The sequence below is a fragment of the Trichosurus vulpecula genome, chromosome 8 (genome assembly GCF_011100635.1).
Source record: "Trichosurus vulpecula isolate mTriVul1 chromosome 8, mTriVul1.pri, whole genome shotgun sequence".
In the NCBI taxonomy this organism is placed as follows: domain Eukaryota; kingdom Metazoa; phylum Chordata; class Mammalia; order Diprotodontia; family Phalangeridae; genus Trichosurus; species Trichosurus vulpecula.
The window spans coordinates 221,904,155-221,926,061 of record NC_050580.1 but is presented as its reverse complement, the minus strand read 5'-3'; the positions used below and the strand labels follow the sequence as shown (position 1 = coordinate 221,926,061).

General features: G+C 40.3%; 1 protein-coding gene across 1 annotated transcript in view; it reads left to right on the top strand.

The window, feature by feature from the left end:
- Nucleotides 1–2,455: 2,455 nt before the first annotated feature.
- The window catches only part of RAB15 (RAB15, member RAS oncogene family), a 61,847-nt gene continuing 42,395 nt past the window's right edge, over nt 2,456–21,907 (top strand). Inside the window, exon 1 of the mRNA XM_036734341.1 lies at nt 2,456–3,021. Coding sequence (XP_036590236.1) covers nt 2,898–3,021 — 124 coding nt within the window. The 5' untranslated portion in view covers nt 2,456–2,897. The remainder of the gene's footprint in view (nt 3,022–21,907) is intronic.

Sequence of the window (21,907 nt, the reverse complement as noted above, 5' to 3'; positions counted from 1 at the left end):
AGGCAGCTTTCTTAGAACATAGAGTACATGAAAGGGGTTAATGTGTAATCACTCTGGAAATATAAATTGCAGACAGACTGTGAGGACCTTTAAACACTAAAGAGCTTTTATTTTATCCTAAAGGTACTGAGACCAAAAAGTTTATGGACTGCTTTTTTAGCAATATCAGTTTAGTGCACAGAGTGGAACAGGAAGATGGGATGCAAGGAAACAAATTATGAAGTTGTCCACACCAAGGATGGTGAGAATTTGAATGGTTGTGGTGGTAGAGGAGAGATACAACAGATTTTTATAGAGTACAGACAGTTCTTGCTTTACATTAATTCACGTTATACGAATTCAACTTTAGGTAAAGAATTCTGAAAGAAATCTGTATTCCTAAAAAATGCTTATGTTAAATTTACTGTACAGTACTAAGCTCTCTTTCTTTCTGCTCCTGCTCCTCCTCCCCACCAAAAGCAAAACAAACCCCTCAACACGAAAGCAGAAGAACAGATGCTTGCTGCTGGACGGGAGCTTGGTTTGAGACCTCTGGTGAAGAGAGACCTTTGACATACTATTTACATGTAGACCTCTTGTGTCTGTCTTACCTCCATCAGCGGGTGGTACCCTGTTTCTGTCCCCATGCCCCATGTGTTCTTTCCTGTCTGAGTTTGTGTCAAGCCCCCACATGTCTGACCCCTCTTGTTCTTTTTCTCCTTTGGCTAGTTCCCATGTGGCTGGTCCCCTATGCTGTCCCCCTTCCTCCCTCCCTTCTAATGTTAGAAGGCAAATTCAAATTATGTAGAAACCACTTTACCTAGAAGCCTGTGGAAGGCTCCACTTACATAAATCAAGAACTGTCTGTACTGTGTCTATTTCTAGTGGTAATCTAAATGATGTAGAAAAGCCAAAAGGAACACAAAGTAGACCTATGGAGATAACTAGAATGAAATGTTAAGATTTGAGATTACATGGGCTAGAGAAACTCAGATATGGGAATCATGAAATTTTATATAGAATTTCTAATAAGAATACAGGAATTAGTGAGATTAATCTGAAGTGGGATGAACTTGTTTTAAATATAAAACAGACTTTCATGACAAAACAAAATATTCTATTCAAAATCACTTATTGTCTCCACAGCGTTCTTTCATCCAAGGAACTAGGAATATTTAGCCTGGAGAAAGAAAGGTTGAGAGGGAACAAAAAACTGTTTTCAACTATTTAAGGGGCTGTCACTTGGAAAAGGAAATATATTTGTTTGACTCAATCCCTGAACAGAACTAGGAGAAAAGGGCAAAAGTTGCGAAGACCACTTTAGGCTTGAGGGAAGAAAAAGCTTTCAAGCAATTAGAAATATCCAAAAGTAGAATGAGTTGCCTTGGAAAGCAATGGGTTCCCCTTCATCACAGGAAGCATTTAAACAAAACTTGATGACCATTTGTTGGCTATTTTGTAGAGGGATTCTTTTTAGTGTAATTGTTGGACTAGCTGGCCCTTGAGTCTCTTCCAACTGTTCAACTAGGTAGATATGTATATTATTTAATTCCTCTCTTGTCTGATAAGCTAGACCTGTTCTCCTATAGTACAAGTTCCTGGGGAAAAAAAAACAGTTTCTGGAACATCTATTTCAATCTTCTAAGTGCCCAAGTCATTCCTTGTGGCTAAATTATGTTTTTAGGGAAGCAATTCACTCTTTTCTGCCATTGAAAGAGAGAGAGGTGGCCAATACATCGACTACAATAACATTTAGAAGCCTGAAATAGTACATTTGCCTTCCTAAGCAACTAGAAGGAACAGAGACTGTTATCAACAAAACAGCTCCATAATATTTTGTAATTGTAGTTTTATGAGCATCTATCACTCTTGTGAAGCAAAGAGCAGCATCCTTCCTATTTTAAACATGGAAATAATGTAGCATAGAAAGAGTCAGAGGCTGTATTCAACACCAGTAGCAGCATTTGGATTTTCCATAGCCTTTTATAACCAGATATGAACCCAACTAAGCCATGGTTGGAATCCACAATGACATCCAAGTAAGGATGACACCCTGCATACCTGCTCAAGCCATAGGGGCAGATGGGGCTGTGAAAGGCCGGATTCTTGCAGATTGGTTTCAGTCCCAGTAGGGTTAGCATAGTAGAAATGGAAGTAGGTGTTGGATGGTTGGTGAAAATGTAAAGCAGCATTTGGTAGGAACCAGAGGTTCTAAGCCCAAGGTTTTCTCCCCAATCCCACATCTGCATCTTCCTTGGTGCTCTCATCACTTCTTCAAAAATGAGTTTCCCCTAAGGTCTCCAAAATAGTAGAGAGGGCTGGTGCGCCGGCAGTCAGTGGGTGCCTTCATTCTGTGAATCTGCAAGCCACCTTCCCTCTTAGCTCCCTCGTCACCCCCGCTCCCATCCAGCCTGCGCCCCTCTGCATGGTCCCTTCATTTCCCCCAGTCCTAGCCCGCCACTCTCTCAGCTCCCCCGCCCCCTCTCCCTGCGCTCCTCGGGGCGAAGAGGAGGAAGGGGCGGGCAGGAGCTGCTGCTGCTGCTGCTGCTGCTGCATCCACCGCCGCGCCAGGCAGGCAGGCAGACAGGCAGACAGGCAGGCATTTCTCCTCCCACGGCTAGCGTCGAGAGCGCGGAGCTTCAGCCGTGGCCCCTCCGCTGGCTTCATTCTCCTGCATCGTGGGGAGCTAGGACAGAGGCGCCCCGAGAAGAACGGAGCCCAGGCAGAGACCCGGCCCCCAGGGTCAGGACAGCCCCGGCCCGCAGCTGCAAGCATCCTCCCGGGACGCGGTCCACGATGCTACCCGTGCCTGCGGCGGGAGTAGCCCCAGCAGAGCAGGGCTAACCTGCTTTCCCTGGCCGGTCCACCCTACCTCCCCTCCCCTCCCGGGGCCGCCCCGCTGACCCCCGGCCCCAGCCATGGCGAAGCAGTACGATGTGCTTTTCCGGCTGCTTCTGATCGGGGATTCCGGGGTCGGCAAGACCTGCCTCCTGTGCCGCTTCACGGACAACGAATTCCACTCCTCCCATATCTCCACCATTGGTAAGGGGCGGCGGCTGCGGGAGAGCGAGCAAGAGTGGGAGAGTATGGCAGGGGCAGCAGTGCCCCAGTTGGGGGAGACGGCCCCCCAGGAGGGGCGACAAGGGGGCTGCTCCCTCTGCCGGGTAGCCCGGGAAGCGCTTCATCCGAATGAATGGATGGAAGGCTGGGTAGGAGCTTCCTCTCCTCCTCCCTCCCCGTGGTCAGCTGTGATCAAGCCCTTCTAAGACTGGAAGGCTGGAGGTTGGGGAAATAAATGCTTCAGTGATGGAAATTAGGGGCTGGTGGATCTGACTGTGTCTCCCTAGCCGGGCTGCTGTAGAGAAACAAGCAATGATGCCTTGAACCCAAGAGAATAAAAGAGTCAGTATATAGCTTCCTTTTTCCCACGGGTGGCCTGCAATTTATGGGGCCCTGAACTTTATATCCCCCCATAGTGGCATTCTCAGTGTAGAGAGCATGTTTTTCTGGAGACTGGACAGATGCTGAGGCTCAAGTTTGAGACTTTGTTTCGTTGGGGGGGGGGGCGATATCCAATGCTTGAATGGTTTACTGAGAATCAATCAACAAGCATTACTTAAGTGCCCACTATGTACCAGTGCACTTTACAAGGAGGCCTTGGGTATACAAAGGAAAAAAACAAAACCTAGTCTACCACAGGGAAACAACCTGTACACATACAAAATATGTGGAAAGTAAATACAAAGTAATGGGGGCGGGGGGAGGCATGAACAGTTGGGGAATTAGGAAAGAAGGCCTCATGTAGGAGGTGATACATGAGCTGAGCTTTGAAGGAAGCTAGGGATTCTAAGAGGTGAGGAGGAGTGCATTTCAGGCATTGAGGATAGCCTATGCAGAGGCAGGAAAATGGGAAATGGAGTATTACTTGTGAAGAATAGCAAGTAGGCCAGTTTGGTTGGAACAGACCTTAAATGAATGGGGGAGTAATGAGTAATAAGCCTGGAGCCAGATTGTAAAGGGCTCTAAATGACAGAGACATTTGTATTTTAACCTAGAGGCAATAGGGAACTACTGGAGCTTTTCTGAGTGGGGGAGTGCCATGGTCAGACCTGGGCTGTAGGAATATCTCTTTGGCAGCTATGTGGAGGATGGATTGGAGAAGGAAGGAATGAAACAAGCATTTACTGAGCACCTACTATGTGACAGGTGCTTTATGAATATTATTTCATTTGATTCTCAGCACAGCCCTGGGAAGGTAGGTGCTATTATTATCACCATTTTACAGATGAGGAAACTGAGGCAAAGGCTAAGTGATTCGCCCAAGGGTCCATTAGTGTCTGAGACTAGATTTTAATTCATATCTTCCTGACTCCAGGCCCAGTGTGCCACTTAGAAGCTTGACATCAGAGAGACCAAAAGTATAGGCAAGAGGTAATAATGAGTGCAGGCCATGTGAGAAGGGATTAAATTTAGGATTTATTGTGGAGGTAGAATTTATCATATTTGGCAGCTATTTGAAGGTTGGGCAGAGTGAAAGAATGTGAAGAAGCAAGTATGACTTCAAGTTTCAAATCTGGGTGACTAGAAAGATTGTGGTACCCTCAACAGAAGCAGGAAAGTTAGAAAGAGACGTGTGTTTGGGAAAAGATGAGTTGTTTTGGATATGTTTGAGATATCCTCAGGACATCCATTTTAAGATGCCAGACTGGCAACACTAATATTGATGTGGGATTGGGGAACAAGAGAGAGATTAGTGCTGGATATATAAATCTGGGAGTCATCTGCATAGAGATAATATTTGAATCCACAGGAGCTGATGAGATCACTGAGAAGGTATATATAGAGAAGAGAAGAGGGCCCAGAACAGAGCCTTGGGAAACATTCACAGTTACGAGGTGAGATACTGTTGAGCAAAGGAAACTGAATGTGAGCAGCCAAGTAGGCAAGAGATGAGTCAAGAGAGAATAACGTCATGAAACCCAGAAAAGAGCAAGTATTCAGTAGGTAATGGTAGTCAGCTTGGTCAGGTAAAGTAGGATAAGGACTGAGAAAAGGTTGCATTTAAGACAGATATCGCTGGTAACCTGGGAGAGAACACTGGTTTGGAATAAGGGGTTGAGGAACTATTGGGAGGAGAAGTAAAGATAATGAGTGTAGTAAGCTTTTCCCAGTCCTTTGGCTATGAAGGGGAGAAGAAATACACAGTAGCTCGAGGGAATGGTAGAGTCAACTAAAGAATTGGATTGGAAGACTTGGGAAGTAGAGATGGAAAGTGGAGCTAGGATGGGACAATGGAGAGAGTTTGAATTCACAGGACATACATGTTACTAAAAATTTTTTATCATTCTGAACTTGACAAATACTACCAACATGAACATTTCCTTATATATTGAAGAACAGAAAAAAGAGGACTGTATATGAAACCCCAAATCTCTAAACAGCTTTTAAAAAAAAGAATATAAAAAAACTCAATATATTAGTGTAAAAGCTGTTCTGTTTGTCTCCTCTGAACTACCTTCTGTTCTCTTCTGTGAAGTTTTTTTAAAAAAATATTTCACTGATCTCTTCCTTTCTCCTCCCCCTTCCCTTCTCTCCTCCTCCCTCTTTCTGTTCTCCCCCTCTCCTTCTTTCCTTCCCTCTCTTCTCTCCCCCTCTTTCCCTCTTTCCCATTCATTAGATAGAGAAGACGAAGCATGATGTTTGAATATTGAACCCTGGGTTCAAGTCCTGCCTCTGACTCATACTGACTCCCTAGGCAAGTCACTTAACTTCATAGTAATCTAAGTAGCCCTCTAAGACTAAGCTTCAGAGAAGCTACTGGCCTGCATTGGTACCAGGAGTTTCCTCAACTAGGAGTTCCCTAAACTAATGAAATTACAAATCCCTATTCTCACCTCGATTCTCTGAATCATTCCCTTTTATCTTTTCTTACGGCACCATAATATGCCGTAATTTGTTCGTCCATTCCCCTGTTGATGGACACCTTCAGGTTTTGTTATAACAGAAAGTGTTGCTGGAAATACTTTTGTGCATACGGGTCCTTTTGCTCTGTCTTTGATTTGTTTGGAGGGTGTATGCCTAATAGTGATATGGCTAAGTCAAGGTTTAGGGACAGTTTAGTGATTTTTTGGATATAGTTCCAATTTACTTTCCAGAATGGCTGGATCAATTCACAGCTCCACCAATAGTGCATCAGTGTGCCTGTCCTCCCACAGCTTTTCCAACAATTGACATTTTCCTTTTTTGTTATCTTTGCCAATCTGGTGGGTGGGAGGTAGAACCCTCAGAGCTGTTTTAAATTTGCATTTCATTTATTGGTGATTCAGAACATATTTTTCATATGACTGTCAATATCTTGGATTTCTTCTTTTGATAAGTTAACAAGCATCTATTAAGCTCCTACTATTTGTCAGGGACAATGCCAGGCACTGAGGATACAAAGAATGTTTAAAAAACAAAAAAAACAAAAAAAACAAAAACAACCTCGATTTCAAAGAGTTCACAGCCTAATGGAGGAGGGAACTTGCAAATAGCCCATGTACAAACAAGATATATACAGAATATGTTGGAGATAATCCCAGAGGGAAGGCACTGTATTTAGGAGGACTGAGGAAGATTTCTTGCAGAAGGTGGAACTTTGACTGAGACTTGATGGAAGCAGGCAATCCTGGAGGTTGAGATAAGGAGAGAGAGTGTTCCAGTTATGAGAGAGAGGCAGTGAAAACAAGATCCAAAAGCAACAAATATCATAGCATAGTGTTATATACTGTGGCTATCAAACCTTTATTAGAAATAATTGCTAATGATTTTTTTCTCTAGTTAATTGTGTCTTAATTGGTTTTGCTTGTACAAAACCTTGATTAAAAATTGTGAATCTAACCTCCTAAGATCTTCTCTTTGTTTAGTCAAGAATTCTTTCCCAATTTATAATTGTGAAAGGTATCTCTTCTTTCTTTAGTTATATTTGACCTAACCCTTTATATCTAGGTTATATACCCATTTGTAGCTTATTTTAGTATATAGTGTAAGATGTTGATCCAGTCTTAATTTCTGATAGAAAACTTTCTTGTTTTCCCAGAAGGCTTTTTTTTAAAACAGTAGGTCCTAAACTTCAATATTTGGGGCCCTTTGATTTTTTTTTAACACTATGCTATGATATTCATTGCTGTTGAATCTTGATTTGATCTTTAAAAAACAAAACAAAACTTTTTAAAAAAAATTTCAGTTCTCTACTTATGGTTTCCTTATTTATTTATTTATTCATTCATTTATTTATTTATTTTCAACATTCACTTTTATAAGATTTTGAGTTCCAAATATTTTTCTCCCTCCTTCACCTCTCCCCACTCCCCAAGATGGCATACGATCTAATATAGACTACACATGTACAATCATATTAGTCATGTTGTGAAAGAAGTATCAGAACAAAAGGGAAAAACCACGAGAAAGAAAAAAAAAGACAATACTATGCTTCGAGCTGCATTCAGGCTTCACAGTTCTTTCTCTGGATGTGGATAGCATTTTCCATCATGAGTCTTCTGGAATTGTCTTAGATCGTTGTATTGCTGAGAAGAGCTAAATATATCAAAGTCGATCAGCACACAATGTTACTGTTACTGTGTGCAATATTCTCTTGGTTCTGCTCATTTTACCCACCATCAGTTTATGTAAGTTTATGTAAGTCTTTCCAGGTTTTTCTGAAATCTGCCTGCTCATCATTTCTTATAGCACAATAGTATTCCATTACATTCATATACCACAACTTGTTCAGCCATTCCCTAATTGATGGGCATCCCCTCAATTTCCAATTCTTTGCCACCACAAAAAGGGCTACTAGAAATATTTTTGTATATGTGGATCCTTTTCCCTTTTTTATGATCTCTTTGGAATACAGACCTAGGAGTGGTATTGCTGGATCAAAGGATATGCTAAGTTTGGTTGCTCTTTGGGCAACCAAATTGCTCTCCAGAATGGTTGCATCAGTTCACAACTCCACCAACAATGCATTAATCTTCCAATTTTCTCAACATTTTCCCTTCTCCAGCGTTTGTTATTTTCCTTTTTTGTCATATTAGGCAATCTGATAGGTGTGAGGTGGCACCTCAGAGTTGCAAAACAAAACTTAATCAGTATCAAATAGTTGATGATTACTGCTTTGTAGTAGAGTTTGGGATCTGGTATTTTAAGGTTCCCTTCTCTCCAAATTTTTTCGATATTTCATAGGAGATTCTTCATTTGTTCACCCAGATGAATTTTATTATTTTTTTCTAGCTCTATAAAGTAATCCTTTGATAAGTTTAATTGACATTTATTGTTGTTGTTCAGTTGTGTCCAACTCTTCGTGACTCCATGGATCCTACTGCCCATGGGGTTTTCTTGGCAAGGGTATTGGAGTGGCTTACCATTTCCCTCTCCAGGGAATTAAAACAAACAGAGGTTAAGTGACTTGCTTTGGGTTGCACAGCTAGTAAGTATGCTGAGGCTGGATTTGAAGTCAGGTTTTCCTGACTCTAGGCCCAGCACTCTCTCCATTGAGCTACTTAGCCACCTCCTCTAATTGACATAGCACTTAATAAATAAGTTTAAGTGGTATAATATCTCTTTGATGATTGAGTTTTGTCCTTTTCTGTACAGTATTCTATTATATTCATAACTGTTTTAGTAGATGGACTCATATATTTCATATATCTGGTAGATATTTTGAATTGAATTTGCCTTTAACATTTCTCCTGCCAGTTTTGGTTGGTAATATTTAGAAAGACTGATGATTTCTTTGGGTTTCTTTTATATCCTGCTACTTTTATGAAATTATTTTTTTCAGTCAGTTTTTAGTTGACTTTCTGGGATTTTAGATATAGATTATCATGTCATCTGCAAAATGCGAAACCTCAATTTCTTTTATTTTATTGAATTGATAGCATTTCTATCACTATGTTCAATAATAACGGACATCTTTAATCATATTTAAAAAGCCTTTAGTTTATCTCCATTACATGTAACATTGGCTCTTGATTTTAAGTAGATAGCATTTAGCATATCAAGTCAAGATCTATTTTTTCCTATGTATTTTGGTATTTTGAACAAAAATGAGTATTGTATTTTGTCGTTTTTCATTATTAATATAATCATATGATTTTGATTATTTTGGCTGTTAATATATTACTCTATTCATAGTTTTAAAAATATTTACCAACTTTGTATTCCTGGTATAAATCCTACCTGGTTATAATACACAACTTTTTTGATGTGTTGCTGTGACCTCTTTGCTAATACCTTATGTAAAATTTTTCTGTTAATATTCATTAGAGATATTGCTTTATATTTTTCTTTCTCTGATTTGCTCCTACTTGGTTTAGATATCAAGACCATATTTGTTTACAGAAGGAATTTGTTAGGATCTTTTATTTTCCTGTTTTTGCAACAGCTTGTGTAATATTAGAATTAATTTTTCTTTGAATATTTGGTCAAATTCACTTGTAAATTCATCTGGTTCTGTGTTTTTTCCCCCTTTGGCAGTTCATTTATGTCTTATTCAATTTCTTTTTTTGAAATTAATATTTATTCGCTATTTGTTCTAATAATCTGGGTAATTCACTGTTTGGGGTTTTTTTGTAATATTTATCCATTTCATTTAAAATGCCAATTTTGTTGGCATAACAGTCAGCAAAATAGCTGGGCATGGTGTTGTATGCCTATAATGCTGCTGGAAAGGCTGAGGCTGGTGGATTGCTTGAACTTTGGAGTTCTGAGGTATAGTAAGCTAAAGCCAGTCAGGTGTCTATACCATATGGTTAGCTGCTGGCAAACTGTCCCAGATCAGAAATAGCAGGTTAATAACAGTTCAGTGGTAGGGTCAGGCCCATGAGTGGCCTCTGCAGTTCCAGCTTGGGGAAGATAAGAGATACCCAATGCTCCTCACCCCTTTGCCCCACAAAATTCAGCAAATCATTCCTAATAATATTATTTATTTCTTCTTCTTTTGTTATGAATTGGTCTTATTTATTTATTTTTTGAAACTGACATTTTGGTTTTACTGTCTTTTAAAATCAGACTAATTATTTTACTCTTCTGTTCTATTTTTTTTTCTCCAAAAGACAGTTTCTCATTTTAGTTATCAGTTCAGTGGAGGTTTTTTTTTAAAAATTTCAACTTTGTTAATTTCATATTTGTTTTTCAGAATTTCTCTTTTGGTGTTTTAAAAGTTGTTGGTTTTCTACTTTTTAAAATGTTCATGCCCGAATTCATTTATTTGTGTGTCTCTCTCTTTCTCTCTCTCCGTGTGTGTGTGTGTGTGTGTGTATTTATACATATATACACACACATGTATGTACACATATACACATATATATTGTTGATGAAACTATGTGTGTGTAAATTTTGTACTCAGGATTATTTTGACTGCATGCTAAAAGTTTTGGTGTGTTGTCTCATCGTTGTTCTTTGATGAAATTTTCTATTTCTGTAATTTCTTCCTTAATCCATGAATTCTTTAGGATTACATTATTTAATGTCCAATTAAGTTTAATCTTCTCTTTAAAAGCCCTTTATTGAATATAACCTTTATTATATTATGACCAGTAAAGGATATGTTTAATATTTCTGCTTTTCTGCATTTCTTTGTGAGATTTTTTTATTCCCTAACACATGTATCTTCCTTTTTATTACAATTCAGTAATTGCCAAAGATCTATCATATCTGACTTTTCAAAAATTCTATTTAAAGTTCTTAGATTTTTTCCTACTTGTCTTTTTGTTACATTTATCTAAATCCGAAAATCGATACATTTAGTTTCACAAGTATTGTAGTTTTATTGTCCACCTCTCCCTAAGTCTTTTTCCTTTAAACTTTCAATTTACATATATAACATATATGTAATCTTTTGTAGTTTGATTGATATGGCATTGAACAAGTAAATAATCTATGTAGCATTGTCATTTTATATTAGCATGACCAAACCATGAATAGTTACTATCTCTTCAACATTATGTTCATAATTTACAAAAGCACATCTCAAACATAAAGAATCACTGAGAGTTAAAATTAGGTGCTGGAGAAGCATTTATTATGCTTCAGGTGAATTTTAAAAAGCAGAGCTAGTAATCATGATCTCAAATAAGGTAACAGTATTAATAGGTATGATTAAAGTAAATAAGGAAGCCCTATAAAGGCCCTATAGACAATGAAATAAATTACCTTGTCTGAGATCATGATTGTTACCCCTGTTTTTCTGTGTGGGTTTGTTTTTTTTCTTTTTGTAAATAACGTAATGTTGGAGAGATAGTAACTGTTCAAGGTTCAGCCATGCCAATATAAGATGACATTGCTACTTAGGTTAATTTACGTGTTCAATGCTATATCAAAATATGAAAAGATTACTTTAGAGAGTTAGAAAAAAATAAAATTCATCTGGAGAAACAAAAGATCAAGATTCTTTGTGGAGATAATGAAAAAACTAGAAAGGATGGGGGCCTATAAGTACCAGATCTCAAACTATACTACAAAGTAGTAATCATTAAAACTGATTGGTACTTGATTAAAAAAAAATTAGAAAAGTCAATCAGTAGAATGGAATGAAAGAGTCTCAAGAATATTTATCTGGTCCAGAAGATGTGGGTGGGAAAGATCTATCTCTGAGAATTTTTTTTTAAATCATTGTCGAGACATACCTTTTTAAATAGACCATAGAAAAGAAGGAGTGAGCTTTCTGGTAGTACTAATAGGACAGTGCTGTGGTGTCATGACTGTGGTAAGGATAGAACATTTTCTTCTCTCTCCTTCCCCTCCCCAACTTCTCCCCAAGAAAGTTTGCTATCTCTTAAGTTCTGTGGATACAGAAAGTGAAGAACATTCCTATTGTTCTTGAGTCTGTAGTTTTGCCTACAGCCTCCTCTCTCTCAAATCTTGGCAGTGCCTGGCCCACAGTAAGTAGTTCATACATGTTTATTGTTGTTAACTGGGATACCAGTTTACTGGATAAGCATATCTGCAGGCTTTGGAAAATAGAATAGTTTTCCTACACAGCCCTTATTTAGACTGCTTCTTTGCATCATCTCCCCTTGCTTGGGCTTGGTGTCGAAGGAGCAGAAATCTCTCAGCCTTTTCTTTGGCTAAAAGGAAATCTCAGATATCACTAGCCAAGCAATATTGGAGTAGGTCACGGCTTAGGTGATAGTATAATGCCTCAAAGACTAGAAAATATATATGAAATCTAGAGGCAGGGACTTTTTCAGGCCATGACTCCTCTTTTTTATTCCTTTTTATTTTTATTTTATTCTTCTTTTAAAAATTTTATTTTGTTAAGTTTTCCTAATTACATAAAATTTTTTTTTAACATTCTTCTTTTAAAATTGAGTTCCAAATTCTCTCCCTTTCTCCTGTGCCTCTTCCATCCCTTGTGAAGGTAAGCAATATGGTAGTGATGTGAAATCATGCAAAACACATTTCTCTATTAGCTATGCTGCAAAACAAACCGCACACACACACACACACACACACACACACACACACACACACACGCGCGCGCGCGCGCGCGCGCGCGCGCGCGCGCGCTCACCAAGAAAAATAAAGAAAGTGGGGAAAAAAGTATCCTTCATTCTGCCCTCAGAGTTCCTCAGTTCTTTCTCTGGAAGTACATAGCATTTTTCATCATGGGTCCTTTGGAAGTGTCTTGAACTAAGCTAAGTCTTTAACAGCTGATCACCACATTATTGCTGTTAATACGTACAATGTTCTCCTAGTTCTGTTCACTTTACTTTGCATCAGTTCATGTGACTTCCCAGGTTTTTCTGAAACCACCCCCTCGCCAATCTTTAGACTGCTATTCCTTTTGGGGCTATGCTCAAATAATAAAATAAGGGTCTGGAAAAGGATTTGTGGTCTTCAAGGTCCACTTTCTCCCTTGGAAATGAGAAATGGATAGGTAGAGTACAAAGGACAGGATGCAGACTTGCAACAAAACACTATCATCAAGCATTTAAGTAATCTTGAAGCTACCATTCTCTAGATTAGGTCTGACCATTATGTACTAGCCTGGTGCCAAAAGCATGGAGCTATTAACTTTCTAGGGACAACTGAGTCCTGCTAAGGGTTGCATTTGAGCTCTCTTTTTTTTATAATTAAGATTTTTTATTTTTAGTTTACAACGCTCAGTTCCACATAATTTTGAGTTCAGATTTCCTTCCCCCTCTCCGCCCCCCCCCCCGCCCAAGATGGCATGGAATCCAATATATCTTATCTTCTTATATTTTACACCTATCCATACATATTATGATCCTTATGATCCATCTGCATTTGAGCACTAACTGTTCCTCATACACACACAGCACTACATCTCCCAAGTCTGTGTCTCTGTACTGGCTGACAGCCATGCTTGGGATGCTTTCCCTCTTCACCTCCCCCTCCTGGCTTCCCTGTCTTTCTTTAAGATAAGAAAGGTAGGGAGGGGCCAAGTGGCAAAGGTTTTAAATGCCAAACCGAGGATTTTTACATTGGTTCCTGGAGGTAAGAGAAAGACACTAGAATTTATTGAGTAGGGAAGATGACATGGTCCGACCTGTGCTTTAGGAAAATAATTTTGGCAGCTGAGTAGAGGTTGGATTAGATAGGGGAAGGACTTGTGGCAGGGAGTCCAGCCAAAACATTGTTAAGAATAGTTCGAGTGAGATGAGGGCCCGAGTTACACTGGTGGCTGTGTGAGTAGAGAGGAGAAGTCAAGAGATGTTATAAAGGTAGAAACAATGAGACTTATAACAGATTGGATATGGAGATGAGCAAAAGAAAGGAGTTGAGGATAATACTAAGTTTGTGAGCTTGGGAAAGTTGGGAAAAGGAGAAGGGGTTGGTGAAGGGGATAATGAGTTCTATTTTGGACACATTGAGTTTGACTTGCCAAAGGATATCCAGTTTTAGACTTCCAAAAGGCGGTTGACAATGTGGGATTGTAGCTTGGGAAAGAGATTAGGAGCTAGAAATTGATCTATATCATCTATATTTTTGTTATCTATATTTTCTACATTAGGAGCTAGAAATTGATCTATATCATCTATATTTTTGTTATCTATATCATCTATATTAAAAGCTAGAAATTTATCTATGTTATTTATTATATCTATATCACCTATATATTTTGTTTAGTCATTTCAGTCATGTCTGACTCTTCATAACCTGTTTATGGTTTTCTTGGCAAAAATACTGTAGTGGTTTGCCATTTCCTTCTCCAGCTTATTTTACAGATGAGAAAACTGAGGCAATCAGGATTAAGTGATTTGCCCAGGGTCACACAGCTAGTAAGTACCTGAGGCTGGATTTGAACTCAGGAAGATGAGTCTTCCTGATTTTAGACCTGGCACTCTATCCACTGTGTCACCTGCAGCATGTATATATCTATATCTAATTTATATATATATAAACATATCTGAGAAATCATCTACATAGAAATGATGGTTAAATTATTTCATTCATTTAAGCCTCATGAGGTAGGAATTACAAATATTATTATCCCCATTTTACTAATCATGGAAGTGAAGGTAAAAGAGCTTAAGTGCATATAAATCATATGTGTCTCAGGTAATAGATGATTCCAGGGCCCTCTCAATTAAAAAACCAGCACTCTTTTCCATATGTCATGTTTCCTCTCACTGCACAGAATATATGGGCATCCTGAGAAAGGGACTGGGCAGGACATTCTGGAGTTGATAATTTCTTTAATCAAAATCCTTCCTCCCTACCCTGTAGTTCCTGAATCTCCCTCTCTCTTCTCCTTAAAACTGTTGCTTCTTATCTCACTCTGCATATACCAATACCACCACTACTCTCTATGTAATTGTATAAATGCACAGTGACCTTATATATGACCAGGAAAAATTTACCTAGCTCTGGATATCTTCTCCCTCCCTTCTTCTTCCTCTACACTTTCTCACTGACCTCATCTCCTCCTCCTCTTTTTCCTCCTCATGACTCCCAGCTTTACCTATCTAGCTCTATTCTTTTGGATATTTCAAACTGGATTTCAAACTCAACATCATCCTCTTTTTGGATTTAACTGTTTCAGTCTATGGTATCACCATCTTTCCAAATAGTTTAGGTTTGTAGGTTTACAACTTCACTATTAGCCTTGATTTTTCACTTTCCTTCCCACAGCATATCCAATCATTTGCCAGATCTTTTCTCCTATTCTCGACAATGTATTTTACATCACTATGTTTCTCTCTACTCACACCACTACCACTCTAATTCAAATCCTCATCACTTCTCACTTGGACTATTGCAATAGTCTCCTAATTGGTGTCTTAGGTGCCACTTCTGTCCTCCACACAGATGCCAAATGGATATTCCTAAAGCACAAATTTGACCATGTCACTCCCTTGCTCAAAAATCCCCAGATCCCAATTAGTGTGGATAATGAATCACCTAAAATGGTCAACCAACTAATCAATCAATAAACATCCACTATGTACAAGATACTGTGCTAAGTGCAGAGGATACAAAAAAGAGGCTAAAGATAGTCCCTGCCCTCAAGGAGGTTACAGTCTAATGGGGGAGACAACATGCAAACAAATATATACAAGCAAGCTATATTACAGGATAAATAGGAAATAACTAACAGAAGGAAGGCACTAAAATTAAGAGGGATTGGGGAAAGCTTCCTGAAGAAGGTGGGATTTTAGTTGGGATTTAAAGAAGCCAGGAAAGTCAGTAGTGAGAGTGAAGGAGAGAGAGTTCCAGGCATGGGGAACAGCCAGAGAAAATGCTTGGAACTAGAGACAAGCCATGGAGTGTCTTGTTTGTAGAACAGCAAGGACATCAGTGTCACTTTATTGAAGTGTATATGTGGAGGAGTGAGGTATAAGAAAGCTTGAGAGGTATGAAGGGGCTAGATTATGAAGACCTTTGAATACCAAATAGAGCATTTGATATTTGATCTTTGATCTTAGAGGCAATGAGGTGCCAGTGGAGTTTATTGAGTTGGGGCGGTGAGGGGTGACATGATCAGACATACACTTTAGGAATATGACTTTAATGACTAAAAGGAGCATGAAATAGAGTGGGGAGCGATATGAGGCAGGTGAATCCACCAGTGAGCTGTTGCAATAATCCAGGTGTGAGGTGATAAGGGCCTGGTGGCAGTGTTGGAGGAGAGAAGGGGACTCACAATAGAGTGGATAGAGTGGGGAGTGAAAGATAGTGGGGAGTCCAAGATGTCTCCTAGGTTGCAAGAAATGACAAGCAAGATGATTTCAGAAAAACCTGGAAAGACTTACATGAACTGATACAAAGTGAAGTGAAGAGAACCAGGAGAGCATTGTATACAGTAACAGCAACATTGTTCAATGAAGAACTGGGAATTACTTAGCTATTCTCAGTAATGCGATAATCCAAGACAATCCCAAAGGACAAATGATGAAGCATTGTTATTTTTTCTGGGAAGATGATATTAGCCTCTACAATAATAAGGGGTGTGTGTGTGTGTGTGTGTGTGTGTGTGTGTGAATGTTTAGGAGATACTTAGTTTAAGATGTCATCCAGTTTGAGATATCTGAAAGGCAGTTGGAGACATGAGGTTGGAGACCAGCAGAGAGTTTGCAACAGAATAGATAGATCTGAGAATCATCAGCATTGAGATGGTAGTTAAATCCTTGAGAGCTGATGAGATCACCAAGTGAAGTAGTATAGAGGGAGAAGAGAAGAGGGTCCAGGACAGAACCCTGAGGGACAGCTATGGTTACAGGGTGAGATCTGAAAGAGGATCCAGAAAAAGATATAGAGAGGAGCGGTTAGATAGGTAGGAGGAAAACAGGATAGAATGATCAAACAGTGTTGGAGAGAGTGAGAGAAGAGAAAATGGAGACATCTATTGTAGATGGCCTTTCAAGGAGTTTGGCTACTAAGGGCAGAAGAGACATAGGATATGGTCACCTATCTGTTTAAGAAATATAGGATACAGTCAAATATATTTGAACATGCACTATTTGAAGTTAAAATACGGTTATTGGCTCCAACCCAATGGAAACATGTAATGCAAATTTGAATAATGTAGGTATAACAACTTAATAGCATATATCATAATAGTAATATAATAAAGTGGGGGAGAATTCATGATTTGTACTAATTGGACCTGGCTGTTCAGACTGGTATTGGCTTCTAAAACCTATCACAATCTGGCTCCAGTATACTTTTCCAGATTATTGCATGCACCCCACACACTATATTCTAGCCTAAAATGGCCTATTTGCTGGTCAATTTACATGATGGCATTTGCCTGGGCCTGACTCAGATCAGTCTCTGGGTAGTTTCAGTCCAAAAATGGAAGGGAATGAGATACTCGTAGTCCATCTAGGAGTTAACAAAAGATTTACTTAGCCATAGCAGGGGAAGGACATTTAGGGCAGCAAAAGGATGTGTATCCAGGATATAACCTTGATTCAGCTAAATGTGTTGGTCATTCTGCTGTTATGTGATTAGAGTCCTGAGGGAGAGCTCTTATCTGCTCATGTCTTGGCTGTTTTGTGCCCAAGTGACCAGGAAGCTCTATCAATAGTCCCCTGAGTCAATTATATGCTTAGGAGAGTATCAATACCTTTTTTGGGGGAGGGGGATTTTTTTTAATACATGTACAATCATGTAAAACATTTCCATATTAGTCATTTTGTACAAGAAGACTCAAATAAAAGAAAAAGGAAGAAAGTAAAAAATAGCTTGCTTCAGTCTGTATTTAAACAATATCAGTTCTTTCTCCAGAAACGGATAGTATGCCTCATCATTTGTCCTTTGGGATTGTCTTAGATCATATTACTGGAAATAGCTAAGTCATTCACAGTTCTTCATTGAACAATATTGCTGTTACTGCATACAATGTTCTCCTGGTTCTCTTCACTTTACTTTTCATCGGTCCATGTCTTTCCAGGTTTATCTGAAATCATCTTGCTTGTCATTTCTCATAGCACAATAATGCTGTTGTTTGTCCTTCATTCCCAAAGAGGACGATGACACTGTGCAGCCCTTCCTCACTTAAATCCAATTCGCTTGCACATCCAATTCACTAGAACAATAATATTCCATTACAACCATATACCACAGCTTGTTTAGCCATTCCCCAATCGATGGGCATCCTCAACTTCTACTTCTCAGTTACCACTATCAGTACCTTTCAAGGGAAAACCAGCTACCTTAGGGGGAGAAGGGCTTAGGATATTTTTCCTACCACACCATATCACTAAAAGTCTTCTAGAGGACTTCCTACCACTGAAATGACTTTAGGGCTGTTACTGGACAATCCTGGCCTCAAGGATGCAAGAACCCTAATTTAGGCAACATAGAAGGAGGAAATGAAAAACAAAAGACAGCAAAACCAAAATCAAAAGAATGGAAAAGCCTCCAGAGAACAGAAATCCTAGGTTTCACCTCTTTTCTTCTGAAAGATCAAATCTTTTATCTAAACCACTGTGTGTATGTGTGAGTGGTGTGTGAGTGTGTGTGTGTGTGTGTGTGTGTGTGTGCAAGAGAGAGAGAGAGAGAGAGAGAGAGAGAGAGAGAGAGAGAGAGTCTCTTTGTGTAAAGAGACACCCATAAGCTGGAACAAATGACACCAGGAATATCAGGGCTATGGAGAGGATTTTGCTATTTCCTAGAGAGTTACAGATCCTCATCATAGGTGGGGGTGGGGGGTCATCTGTAGAAAGGCAAATAAAAGATTCTTAGCTTCTTGTATGTATCCTATTCCAGTGCCAGGGTTGATACTGAGAATTGCCCTCCTAGTCCCCCTTGATACTAATGCCTTCTCTCTATTGATTATTTCCAATATTCTCTCTGTAACTTATCTGTACGTAGTTGTTTGTATGTTGTCTCATCCCATTCCTCCCCCTCCCCCCCCCGCCCCCATTAGACTTCGAGCTCCTTAAGAGAGTCTTTGTGCTTTTCTTTCTATCCCCAGTACTTATGCACAGTACCTTGCACATAGTGTTTATAAATGCTTGTTGACTGACTAGATGACTTAATGTTTCCTGACCCACCATCCAGGGCCTTCCACTTCTTTAGAATACCATGGGGGATTGAAGGGGATAACAAATCTTTGTTCCATTAGAGGCCTCTGAGGGAATTCTTTTCCTTATTCTGCAAGGACTTGGTAGATATTTTGATCGCCTCCTTTCTCCAGAAAGTAAGCATGCCCCCCATGCCTTGGTTCTTTAAGCCTTCCCTGGGGAAAAATAGTCCAATGATCACTACACATTATGAAGGTAGCAAGGTGGATGGACCAGTCAGTTCCAGATTACAATAAGGAAAGGACTACCATAGGCCTACCTTTATTATTGCCCATTTCATTGCCAACTTTGCTGTGGTCTGTGTAACTGCCTGCTGCCACAGCTTCTGTCTTTGGCCAGTTACTCTCATGCTCCTCCCCCTCTCCCCATACAATGGCATTAGTACCAGTAGTGCCTGAACATCACCCCACCCCCCTCACAGATTCCCTCACTGCCCCCACCCTGCTGTGGAGGCTATGGGGCAGTGGGGCAATGGGACCCCTAAAAAGGATCCTTGAACTTTCCCACAAATTTCAGCAGCCCAGATCCCAGGTGGAGGCATCTGGCCCATCCTAGTATAATCCTTTCATTGTGACCCTCTGACCCAGCCCAGCCTTTCATTCTCTGTTACCTCTGGACCACCCCTGGCTACTTGCCACTCCTTAATTCCATCCAGATCTTTTTGCTGACTCTTTTTCCCTTTCTCTGTATGAAAGTTTCATTCTCACTCCCATTAAGAGCAGACCCACTCAGCTGGTGTCATAATGAACATGCTACTTGGACTGAAAGAAGGCTTGAGCGGTTGAATTCTTTTGAGGCAGACCCAGCCTGTACCTTTGCATTTCAAGGTTCCCAGCACCCCTAGACCACATCAGAGGCATAGGGGCTACCCTTTATACCAGGGCTATTCTCCTTACTGCTGGTGCTACAAGCTTGGTATTACTACCCCTGCCTGGGCCAAAACGTTGGTTAAGGCCAGAAATTGCCCTAGATCTAGGTGTTTTTCTGTCATTAGTCATCCTCTTTTATGTAGGAACTTCTTCCTGCTGCCAGTCAGACCCTTCTAAGGGACCCAGGAGCTGCTGGTGTCTCAAGTTCACAAGGGACAGAGGGAGAAAGGGAGGAAAGGGGAAGGAGGGAGATAAAGACAGAGACAGGGAGAGGAAGGAATGGAGAGGAAGGGAAAGTTCACAATTCCAGGGCAAGAGGTCAAAAAGAGGGCAAAAAATCTTTTAAAACTTTATAATGGTGTAAATCCATCCTTGTCTGAGCTACATTTTTTCATAGTGCTGATTCTGGAAAGGTCTAAGGGTTGTGTATGCTATATTAAAACAAAACAAAAAACCTCCAAACAGTTCCTTGAGCAGGTTTTAGACAATCTGAAAATTCCAGGGCCACAGTTATTGACCACTGGATATGTCTATGTGGGCTATAGGACAGCTAGCTACAGCTGCTGGAGTGGGGGGCATCCAATCACACCATATAGGTTCTGAATGGACAGCCAGGCAACAAACATTTATTAAATTAATCAAGGGATGGTCCCTTTAATCAAAACTCAAAAAAAAAAATCCAACTGGGAGGGGAAGACCCTCAGGGTTCCTGAGCAAAAGAGACACAGTTATTATTTAGTATTTACATTGTTATTTAGTATTTACATTCACTCCGTGCTAGGAGGGCAGGGACCTATTTATTGTCCAATCTATGAGCTCTAGAGTGAACTGGGTTTAAGGCTTGGTTTTTGAGAAAGAAATCTAGCCAGTAAACCCGAAGTTAAGGAGGCAGTCTTCAGCCATCAAAAGGGAGAGGGAGAGGGAGAGAGTATTCACAGGTTGTGCTTGTCCTTCCTTCTTGAAGAGGCCAATGACATCAGGGAAATGATGACAGGACTTGCAGTTGACCCTGGCCCTCACTGAATGGGCGTTACCTCACTCAAAGTTAGAACGTGAAAAGGCCTTAGTCTGAAAGGGCCAGGGTCTCCCAATGCATCCTGGGTCATCTCCAGTCATCCTGGTGAATATCAGGCCACTGGACCCAGATGGCTCTGGAGGAGAAAGTGAGGCTGGTGACCTTGCACAGCTCTCCCTCACTCAAATCAAAGTCAACTGCAAGTCATGCCATCATTTCCCTAATGTCATGGTCCTCTTCAAGAATGAAGAACAAACACAATTTACTAAGTGCTTGCTAGTTGTTAGGCATGGTGCTACATGCTGGGAAAAGAAAAAAAAGTCCCTATTCTCCAGGAGCTAACATTCTCATGTTGTTCAGTCATTCGGTTGTTTCTAACTGTTCATGACCCCGTGGACCATAGCACACCAGGCCCTTCTGTTCTCCACTATCTTTTGAAGTCTGGTCCAGTTCATGTTCGTTGTTTCCATACAGGAAGGCAATGTGTAACAGGAAGCTGAAGTGTGTGTGGTGGGGGTGGGGGTGTGGTGTAGGAGTGTGTGTGAGCAGGAGCACTTGCAGTGGTGGTGGTAGTGGTGGAGTAGTGGTAGTGCAATGGTGGTAAATTCTGGAGTCTGAAATATAGCCAAGGGGAGAAAGGAGGATGGCCAGCCTTGGCCCCTCCCCAGAATGGAGGTTTAGAAAAGAATTCACCAATGGGAGAAAGGGGCTGGAGTCTCTCAGTTTATCCTGGGACAAGAAGGCCCCACGAATCATGGAAAGTTCCCTGCTGAGAAAGCAGCTGAGTCATAGCTTATGATGATGGTTGATGGCTAAATGAGCATAGCCAGGAGGGGAAGAAGAACCCAGTAAATGTTTAAACAACATTTTTCAAGGGGTCATTTAACTTTTTTAGTGGAGTGGCAAGGGCTGTTCCGTGATGTTAAATCTAGGACCAGTTTGATATTCAGATGTGCCAGATTCAGATTCAAAGGCACCATCCAGGAATATTCAGCAAAACAGCCTAT